At 32.4% G+C, this 11,306-nt stretch overlaps 1 protein-coding gene across 1 annotated transcript; it reads left to right on the forward strand.

The window, feature by feature from the left end:
- The first annotated feature begins 590 nt into the window (after window positions 1–590).
- LOC125851508 (probable membrane-associated kinase regulator 6) lies at window positions 591–2,121 on the forward strand. Its single transcript, XM_049531288.1, has 2 exons — window positions 591–1,112; window positions 1,843–2,121. Exons 1-2 carry the CDS (start codon window positions 644–646, stop codon window positions 1,851–1,853), a joined length of 480 nt encoding a protein of 159 aa, XP_049387245.1. The 5' UTR covers window positions 591–643; the 3' UTR covers window positions 1,854–2,121.
- The last annotated feature ends 9,185 nt before the right edge of the window (window positions 2,122–11,306 follow it).

Here is an 11,306-nt window from a genome sequence, read left to right on the forward strand (position 1 = left end):
TGATTTACGTATTTGATATGTCATTGTTGATTTCATGACACTTTTTAAATGAGAAGTCATTTCTGGATATAATGTTTAAACAAATTTCCTTTGTTGCTCTTATAGTTTATCCTCTCACCATCATACATTGAATATATTTTAGTAAAGATACAATGAATAATATTAATTTGATTATTAAGGAACAACGAACATTATGTATAATGAATTTATTTTTACAATGAATCATTAAATTTTTTATTTTATTTTACAATGAATCACACACACATTGTACTTTATATATAATAATTTTTCTAAAATATAAATTCAATAAATATGATACATAATTTAATAAGATATAATGATTTTGATGGTCTCACCTATATTGATTTAATTTAATGAGGTTTTACTTATATATGGAATAAGAAAAAGATCATTTAGTACTGATGTATTGGCTGTGTATAATTATACAATCTTTCATCTTATTATGTAGATAATAACAAACTTCCTTATATCACACGTTAAAAATTGACTACGTAGTGTGACCCCATATAACTTACTTTCCATGTAAAACTTGATGAGATTGAGAGTTGAGACCCCTTCACATTTTTATTTTTTTTTGTGTGTCTGATCTTGTTTGTATGCAGAAAAATCAAAGCGAGTGGAGATGGACATGAATTACCCGAAGATATTAGCTAATAATTTCAATAGCAATATGGAAGAAGAAGAAGAATCGGCGTTCATTGAAATGGATCCTTCACTTTCTCCATCTAAGAGATTCTCTAATGTTAATCGACATGATTTCAATTTTCCGATATCTGATCAGGAGGAATTGATAATGAAAAATAATATGGCGGAGCCTTTGAATTCTGATGAACATAAGATATCTTCAGGGGTTGGGATATTTCAGAAATTGTTGGATTTTCTGAAGAAAATGAGTTTTGGGTGCAAAAGTGGTACTAGTACAAAGGTGCTGGAGGGACCAATGTTAATGAAGAAGTGGGAAAGTTCTGAAGGGACATCTTTGACTCCAAGGACAAGTATAGCTAATTATTCTGAAGAGGATTGGCGCAGATCTTGTGATTCTGAGGCATCTATTTATGAAGCTGTTCTTCATTGCAAAAGAACTATTAATGGTATCTCATACTCATCAACTTATGACTTAATTAATTTGGCCCTATATTTAAATAAAAAGTAAGGTTTTCTTTAGTAATTAATTTGATCCACATCTCCGATTTAGTGCTCCTCAATCAAATTCATAACTGTTTTTGCTTGTGTGTTCTCTCTTTATATGATTTTAAACAATTCTCATATCATAAGTTAAATTTGGCAATTTATTTACTTTACAATATTCGTATTAAATTTTATTTGTCTAGTTTTGAACATGTTGGACATGTTAGAAGAATGAGCTGTTGTATATCTAGTATGTACAGCATTCTCAACATGTTAGAAGAATGAGCTGTTGTATATCTAGTATGTACATTCTTTTACAATTTTCTATCTCATGAACTAAAATTTTGGATTGAGTTTATTATAGGTCTAAAAAGCATTTTCTTGATAGTTTATACTATTACTCTATTAGTTTGGTATTAAGAAGTATTAATATATAGTTAAAGCATATAAACTACAATTATTATACACTACAATAAAAGATACATTTAGTGGCAATATATTTTTTTTACAAACATTTAGCGATAATTGAGTTTAGTCATTATATTTAGAGTTACTAAAACCTTTAACGACATTTATATTAGAATGTTGATGGTACATATTCAGATCATATTATTACTGCTTAATAATTGCCGCTAACATACCTCCTTTATTCATTATACTGATAGTTAAAACTTAATTTGTCGTCTATTTCAGGTGATGAGTAATAAGTGAAGGTTTTTTTCAGTACTAGCAAGGAAGAAATGAAAGTCTACTTGAATGATATATAGAAGAAAAAAAGACAAGAGATGTATGAAAAATATTTTGTTTGTGTTGTTGAAAGTTTTGAGGAGACAAAGAATCTTAATGACTCACATTGTTTGTCCTTGTGTTTTCTCTTTTCTCTCAAGGAACAATCACGTTCCGACTTGGAAAATGTCTTGTTTTCTGCTTTGTAAAGTCATATATGTAATGATATTTTTATACTCTGGTTTTAATTTAAATGACGTTATTTATTAAATATGAAATTTAAAAAAAAAGCTTTTAAAATTTATAATTTTAAAGGTGTCACAATATTTGTATATCTAGAAGACTTTTAAAACTTAAGATGTCGAAATATGATGAGACAACAATCATATATGCATCTGAATTCAAACAAATTTGAATTTTGGAGTTCATTTTATATCATCATCATAAAAAAATTGATAATGTTACTATTAGAAAAATCAAATTGTTTTTCTATAATACGATTTTCCTAATATTTGAAAATAGAACTTACTATAAAAGATTGTGCATATTTTTTTTCCCTATTCATTTTGTATGCGGCTAAGTAATTTCAACTCCTCCCTTTTTAATGCCCAACATAAACAATATGCAAATGAAATTCACATGAAAAATGTCCCCAAAAAACCAAGAATATTGATTCATTTAAATAGATATTTTAAAAATAATATTTTTTTTATAAAGCTTCTAAAATAACTAGAAAAAGTTACATGTATCTACAAATTTTCAAAGCGAAGGATGAAGCATCATAATTTTCAAAAAATGATGATTGATGATATTGTGGGAACCTTTCAAAAATATTTTACAAAGCATGAAATTCTAGCATAAGGACTATGGTCGTGGATTGACTTTTTGTTTCTTTGAACCAACGGAGGAGCATAGCGCTTCAATTATGGTTTCGATCAAATCAGTAACTTTAGTCTAAATTTAATATTTATATTTAAAATTTATTAAATAGATATATAAAAAAAATTAATTTAGAATAATTTAATAAATTTTAAAAAGTAAATTCTTATATTTATCAACTTCAAATCAGGTCTCCCTCTGCCTTTATTGACGTTCCTCCTAATTATTTTCTTTAACAACCATGATTGTGGAATATGATCGCCTAGTGAATTGTTTTTATCTGCGAAAAGGACTTAAAGTTCTATTAATTTATAATAAAAGTGTAATCCGAAAAAATACAAATTATATTTCAAATCTATTTGTCGAAAAAGGGTACTGGTCATCCTCATCTTTTGCACCAATGACTAAGTAACAAAAGCTCCTTAGTATCCTTTTGAACAGAGGCGGACCCACATTTGGGTGCACGTGCACTCGTTAACTTTGGGAAAAAATTACACACACATATATATGGATTGAATTAACGTTGCACCCATGGAGAGTATAGGATTTCCCTTGTGTTGTTGGTACAAGCTAAAGAAACCACCTGAGAGACCGGGGTTTAAATCCAACTAGAGCCCTATTTTTTAAAATATATTTTAAATTTATTAGTGCACCAAAATTTTCAAATTTTGAATTAAAAGATTAAAAAAAAGTGAGTTCGAAAATATGTTATAAAAGGAGTCACTTTTTTTGTAATACATGGTTAAAATAAATTCTTTAGGTAGAAAATTAAAACTTGAGTTTGTAATTAAACTCATTAACTCCTTTTTGTTAGAGAATCCTTTCTTTGGCTTAGCTGCTTGAGAATTTCTCCCTTTAATTTATAGTCCTATTTTTTGTTTTGCGCCAATATAAATCAGTCAATATTAGTTATACGTATACGTTAATGATGAAGTAAAGCATATTGATTTAATTTCTCTGTGACTTATAATAAGATGGATGATAAATCATGTCTCACCGATTATAAATTGAGTGCATGGTGATTTATATCTTTTGGTATAAATTTTTCTGCGTCACTTTAATTTTCTTCTTTGGTATAAATTATAAATGGGGTTGAATAAATTCAAATTCATCTAAATTTCAACATACATAGAGGGGCCTAAAATGCTTCTTAACTATTTGAATTGGTACAAAACTATCCCAATCCACCTTTTGGCCCCGAGATACCCTTGACTTCAAACTTTTGGCTTAAAATATCCTTATTTCTAACTGCTCACACTCAAAACATAGATGAAGGGCAACATTATATCAATTCAAATAGTTGAGGACTATTTTAGGCCCTTTCTCCGCTCAACGATTCAATTTTTTCATTGTGAAACCTCTTTTATATATTGAACTTTGTTTAAGCAATATCCTTAAGTTAAAATAGTTGTTGATTTTATTTTGATTACTCAGAAATTTATGTTTCAATAATTTTATGTGATTATTCGAATTCAATTATGTACCAATTTTTTTTTATAAAAATACACGTGCCAGAGATTGAGAATAGCAATTTTCTTGTTGTTTGGATGATTCACTGCCGTGGCTGAGAAAAAGAATGCCAAAAAATATGAACACCTAACTCAAAATCTTACAGAATTAGATAGAGTAACGTAATAACTTTGATAAACTATGAGAAAAAAATAATTCTTAGACAACCAATGTGATGCAATTATATAACTCAATATCTTCCCACCCGTGTAACACGATATTAATATTCATACATGGACTTTAATGTAGACTTAAGAAATGTAAAAATGAAATTACCAATAGATTGATTTTAATACTAAGTGAAAGGGGATAAGGCACAAATATCCCCTAAGAAATCCCATTGTAGGGCCTATTTGGCTTAGGAGGTTGGCTTAGTTGTGAACTGACCCTTTTGAGTAGTAGTTGGGAGATTGCTTTCACTCGTTTAGTCTTTTGGATTCGTCTGCTTCTTGTATTCTTGGAGGTTGGTTATGGCTAGCTGCAGTGGCGGATTCAAAAATTTTGTATCTTGGGTGGTCAACTATTTTTGCTCGGAAATTGCTGCATATAATGGTGCTCAGTTAATATATTTCAATGAATTACTAAATTATGTACATAAATAATAATGTTGTCACAAAAGGCAGTAGGTGCTTAAGCACCCATAAGTCACTACATAAGTCAGCCACCGGCTAGCTGGAAGGTGGAGGTGTGATCCCTTATTGTGGCTGGACTAGCTGTTGTGTTGGTTCTTTGTAGTTTCGTTTATAGCCCTCAAGGCGAGTGTATGATTTAGAGTCGGAAAGATGATGCTTATCAATGATTTCAGGCCTTAGCCTTGTCGGGAAATGAAAACTTGCTAAGAAGATTCATCTTCACGATGGGGTCATGGTAATTTGTGGGATTTTGGAGTTGGTTCTAGTTTAGGATGCATGGTTTGCTTTTATCTTGCTTGGTAGCTTGCATGGTTCGTGATAGGGTTGGTACACTTGGGCCACTATCAGCCAGTTGACTATGTTGATACACCGCCTTCCGGCTTGGTTTCTCTTAAGATGGGGTGTTTGAATCGAATTTGCAGTGGCAGAGCAATTTGTGAGCTCATAGTGTCAGTGTTTCAGAAGTTCCTTTGGTTGGAGTAGGTCACTAGTGTGAGGCTCAATGCTACCTTGTCGTTCACATGATGATCGTCATTTGGATTAGTGTGGTTAGATTTAGAAGGTTGTGTTTCAGATGGGTTTGTTGGTTTTGAGGGTTAGAAATGGATTTTGAGGTTTTGCCTTGGGCTGAGTTCCTTGTTTGGGCAGTTGTCATTCCTCGATATTTGGGAGAATCATGTTGTTCTTCTAAGGTTGATGTTGTGTGGGCTTGTAGGAAGGTTTCAATTGGTGCTAGAAATGTTTAGGATAGCTAAGGACCGATAAAATGCTTTTGGTGGTTAGAAGATGTTAGATATGGAGCATAAGGTTAGTTTTTTTTTATTTGGGAGTTGTGCGTTTGCTCAATTATGTTGTTTTGGTGTGGTGTTTGCTTTTCAGATGAATCTGGTTCTTTTAGGCAAGTCTAGTTCAATTGGGTGAGAGTTGGAGACCAAAATGAATTTGGAGGAGTTTTTGGTGTTTTGAAGTGACTTTGAGGATTTTCCTCTTAGCTATGTTTTGTGATGGCATTGTTCAATCCGAGAGGTTGTCCAAGGGTCTGGCGGAGCATGCGGCCTCGGTATCCTCGTCTTTTTGTGCCTTTAGGCTTTGTATGTCCTTCTACTTTCGCGGACGAAAGTCCTTTTAGTAGTGGATGTTGTAATGACCCTTCAGGTTATTTTCTTCGTTTTTTAAGTTTTTTCAGCATTTAGAGCTTTCTTGTAGCGACCACAAGTCATTTATGACTTGCTGAGACTGACAGTTCGATCGTTGGGTCGTCCTTTTAGATTTCATGTAATTTCGAATGGTATTTTTAAGATATTTAGCTTTTCTCTTATTATTTCATTCTTTCTTGATTCTGTTTGGGCTTATTGTAGGTGTTAGAATCCTTAGTTTAGGCTGTGGGTTCGCATGTGGTGTAGATGATCTCACTTATCCTTGTTAGGATTGATTCGTGGCGGCCTTAGACTAGGCTGGACATTAGATTCTTTAGGTTGTGTTTTATCGCCTCGTAGTTATAGTTTGTTCCCTTTAGGGCTTGTTTTTATGTAATTCTCATTGCGATGATGCTTGTGACCTTGGTGGCTCGTCATAGTCGTGCGTTGGTCATGATTGTGCTCAGGTTGGGACTGGAGCGATGTGATTGGGGTAGGATATTGTCCCTTGAGTTTTCTCCCCCTTTATAGATTTGAAATTTCTTCTTGATCCATTTGCTTGTTGATTTGCGGTGGGCATGGTATATCCTTATTGAGCTTATGATTATATTGTTGGGCCCGAGGACGTATGTGAGGACTAGTTGGATTCCAGGTTAGTACTCTCTACCTTGGTAGTGTGGTTACATCAGTCGTATAATTATTTAATTTTAAGTGCCTCGTTTGAATGCTGGTGATGGATTGCTTGCATTGTTTGCACATTTTCACGAATTTTGTGGTATGATCCCAGCCCATGCATTGGCATATTGTCGCGCCCCGTTTTTCTCAAAACGGGTTCTGGTGCACGACCTAACAACTCTTTTGGGCTTTTGAGGATTGAAGAGTCGCCACCTAACGAATTAAGGCGCGTTAGGGCACCTATCTAACCTAGCTAATTCTACCTAAGGTCAACGAACCAGAGATCAGGGTAAGGGTTCAAATTACCTCGAGGGGAAGGTGTCAGGCATCCCTCGAGGTCCACAAATGTGGGTCCCGGCCGTGTCTCATGCAATGTGTGGGGGTTACAAGTAGCAATTAAGGTCACTTCATTTATTATTTTATTTAATTAGCATGGTTACTAAGTGATAAAAACTATTAAACAGTTAAAGCCATTTTAATTATATATTTAATTAATTAAGCATGCGAAAACTAGGTGATAACAATATTAAGTATTTAAAGGCACTTTCATTATTTTAGTTGATTAGATAAGCATGCGAGACTAAGTGATGACATAATAAATAAATATTACACATTAAATAAAGAGATAAGCGAGGGGAGAGAAATTTACACAATTAGATAGAATAAACACATTTTATATTTTTTATTAAAGCTACCCCAAATAAATATAAATAACAAATAAAGGGAACAAAGGAAAGGGAGACTTTGCAGGACTTTAGGATCAGCACTCGACTTTATTATTATTTTTTTTTTTAGGCTTCCGTGTAGGGACTGACAAAACCAAGGTTTGTCGCTTTAGCCTGAGTCGATGTCATCATATCCATAGGGCCTAAACTACCCCTACCCCACCACCGCATGCTTTTCGTCTCTAAAAAGTGTCTAGCGTCCCCACGTAAGGTCCAAGAGGCATTGGACTGCTATTAGGGTGAATTTAGACAAAATAAAATATAATAGGCCCACCTAAACACCAAGTCAAACACTTTGGACGAGCATTTAGCACGTAAGGTTTCATATTAGCCTCTAGATTTTAATTTAAACATGCTAGCAAACACACATAAAGTGAAGGTCTCATGTTTAGTGTGTGGGCATATAAACAAAGAGCAAGTAACATAACAATATAACAATTAACTTGTAAGAGGGCAGATAGTTATAACATAAAGCAAAAAAAAAGTTTATTTTATTAATAAAGCATGCATGAATTTTATTAGTTGATTAGAGGTGGCAAAACAATTATTCAATGTAGAAAGCTGAAATATTTCGGGCAAAAATAATTAAGCCAGCGAATTTAAAATAGCAGGTTATACAGAAAATAGATTATTTATGCAGTAGCAGATTAGACTATTTTAGAAGGTTGCAGAAATTATTACAAAAAAGCCGATTTTAATTACCAATTGATTTTTTTTAAAAAAAAAACAGAAATATTAATATTGCAAGAGAGTGATTTAAACTCTATTTTTTAATGGTAGACAAATTTAATATTACAGTTAACATGCAGGAGTAGATATTGATTTATTTAAAAATTATTTATTTTAGATAGAGAATATTCATAGCAGACTAAAAACATATTGAAAATTGATTAGAAGCCTATAAATATGCTAATTAAATGATTAACATACTTAAAGTTGCTTAGTGATTAATTAAACATGCTGAAAAATTATACGTTTTATTTTATTAGACAATCAATTAGTTGACACAACAATTAATTATTAATCCTAAGGCATGATTTCTAAATAAAAAATAGAAAATCACTTGAAACCTATATGCTTAATTTCTACACCCAAATAATATATAAAATTATGTAACTCATGTAGGCATGGTATCTAAGTGGGCATATGCTGAGAATATTATCAAAACCTATTATTCATAATTTCTATATAAGATATAACAATATTCAGAAGCCTATAGGCATGATTTCTAAATGTGAACATGCTGGAGTTATTTATTTACTGATTGCAACAGATATATCATTAAAGCTTAATTTATTAAGATCCTAACATTTGAATTACGATTCAAACTTTTAGTGACATGCTGACAATTTAATTAATAACCTATAAACAAGACTTTTAAATGATAGACACGCAAAGATATTTTATCGTTAACAAAGCAATAACTAATTACGCAGATTAATTTTAATTAGTTGTAATCCGACCGAAGTACCTAATTATCTTAAATGGCAGAAAATGAGCAATCATAATGCATAAATGATCAAATAATGAGCAGGAGATATCTATAACATGTTATTCAATTTTAGACATGCTAAAATTATAAGAAGATTCAAGAAAAGAACCTAAGGCATGGCGTCTAATAATTTATCAGTCAATTTCCCACATTTTAACAATATTGGTATGCAAGGCGAGATTCTAAAAGTCAAGATCACAACAAATTATGGCGTATATTTACGCTAAATTGCTTGATTAGATAAAGTTGTAAATAAAGGTTAATTTTAAATCACTTATTTAAATTATTCTAACATATTTGCACAATTCTGCGATTAACGTGATAGACAGGTTATAACAGTCACACATAAGCAAAAATAAATAAATAAACAGTTAGCACATATATCCCCATCCCTCCCTTAGACGATCCCCCCAAGTTGTATCACATATATAGAGAGTTAGAGGTTTATACAAATATTACAAACCAAAATAAACAATAAATACAAATTCAGAATACATAAATTAAATAATCTCGTCTTATGGCAACTCTTCATATCTTGAACCTTCAAGTTCAAAACCTGTTAAACTAAAAAGGCAACATTCCACAAATATGACCAGTAAATATAGCATAAATTTCATATACTAACAATACAAGTTAAATCAAAGAAGAGCAAATGTATACAATATCAACTAACAACAAATGGCATACACATAGAAAGAGGATAGAGGGACTTACATTATCATTACAACTTATATAAATGTATGGATCTAAAAGTAAAAGTGCTAAATAAGAATACTAACCAGTTAAGCAAACAAAAATATCAGCAATGAAGATCCACACTTAATCCAGACCCGAACACAGCAAAAATAACAAGTAGAGAGGAGCTTTTTAGGTTTACTGGAAAACTTAATCTTTAAGGGTAGAGAGCAATATTATTTTACTTAGAATTAGAATATGTGAGCAAGTTAGGATATGAGTAAATGTATGAAAATGTAGAGATGTCCGGATATGAGAGGGTGTCCTGTTACAAGGAATTATGAGCCTTATTTATATACAAAAGAGAGGGCACAACATAAAAGGAAAAGAAAATAATTAAGGAGACATTTAGAATTAGTTTTCCTTATTTTAAAGGAGAGCAAAATTAGACTTATTTTAATTTATTTTCTACCAAATATAAGCAAGTAAGAAATCTGGTTAAGCTTAATTAAGGTGAGAAAATATCCACTAACACATTTTCCTTATTAAGAAGGAAGCAAAAATCAAACTAAATTTAATTTATTTTTTTACCATATATAAACAAATAAAAAATCTACCAATTTTAATTAAGGTAACATGATCAATTTACAGACAGATGATATATGAAATCAAGAAAGACACGTGATAATTGATTCAAAGGGATTGCATGATTACAACTCAAAAACGTCAATAATTTACCAACCAGGCAAATAAAAATAGAGTGACATACGGTAAGAATTAATTTCAAATTGTCAATTAGGTGGCAAGTTAAACTAGCAAGCATTAGTCCAAATATAAGACAAAGAATCCAATAAAGATATCAACTAAAAGTCAGAATTATGGAGAAATTCAAGCAAGGATATCTATATGTGTACATTTTATGCAGAAGGAAGGACAGTGACGGATTATCGATTTTGTTACATCAAGAGGGCGTAAATATACTAATCATATCCTATAAACAAATTACACCAACGATCATTGTCACAAGAGCAATATTGATAAACAAATAATGGTATAATCACAATGATCATTATTGAAGCTAATTAAAATCTCTATCCAAATCTGCCAAAATCAGATTCAAGAATGGAGGAAAATAAACAAGAGGAACATTGTGCAATTTCTTGCAATACTATTATTAATAGCAACTCTCAACTCAAGCACATATAGCTTGAACATCAAAACCATATTAAACCATGGCAAAATTATACTTAAATACATACACAGGATGGAGTTCTAACATAATATACTAACGAAAATATTGCTATTAACATAGAACAAACAGCCCACATGCATCAATATTTAAGTCTTAAAGGTAAAAGTTTATACCTGGGACAGATCTTTACAGATCTGTCCTTATCGAAATACTTTGGATTCGCCGGAGGTTGCCTGCCGGGGCTGCTGTTCGCTGGCCAGAGCAGCATCCGCCAGAGTCGGCTTCTGTGGCTGCTGGTTGCTTGGAGCTCTCGCCGGTCGGAGGTGCCGCTGGTTGCCTGCTGCTCGGAGCGGCCTTCGCCATCGCTGCTGGTCGTCGGAGCTGGTGCTGGAGGAGCTCTCGCCGGCTGCTTGGAGCAGTTTGCTGATCGGAGCACTGTTCCAGTTGCTGCTGCCCGGAGAAAAAGAGACGGAGCGATGGAGAAGAGGAGAGAGGAAGAGAGGCGGAGAGGATAGG

The sequence above is a fragment of the Solanum stenotomum genome, unplaced genomic scaffold, assembly GCF_019186545.1.
Source record: "Solanum stenotomum isolate F172 unplaced genomic scaffold, ASM1918654v1 scaffold26577, whole genome shotgun sequence".
In the NCBI taxonomy this organism is placed as follows: domain Eukaryota; kingdom Viridiplantae; phylum Streptophyta; class Magnoliopsida; order Solanales; family Solanaceae; genus Solanum; species Solanum stenotomum.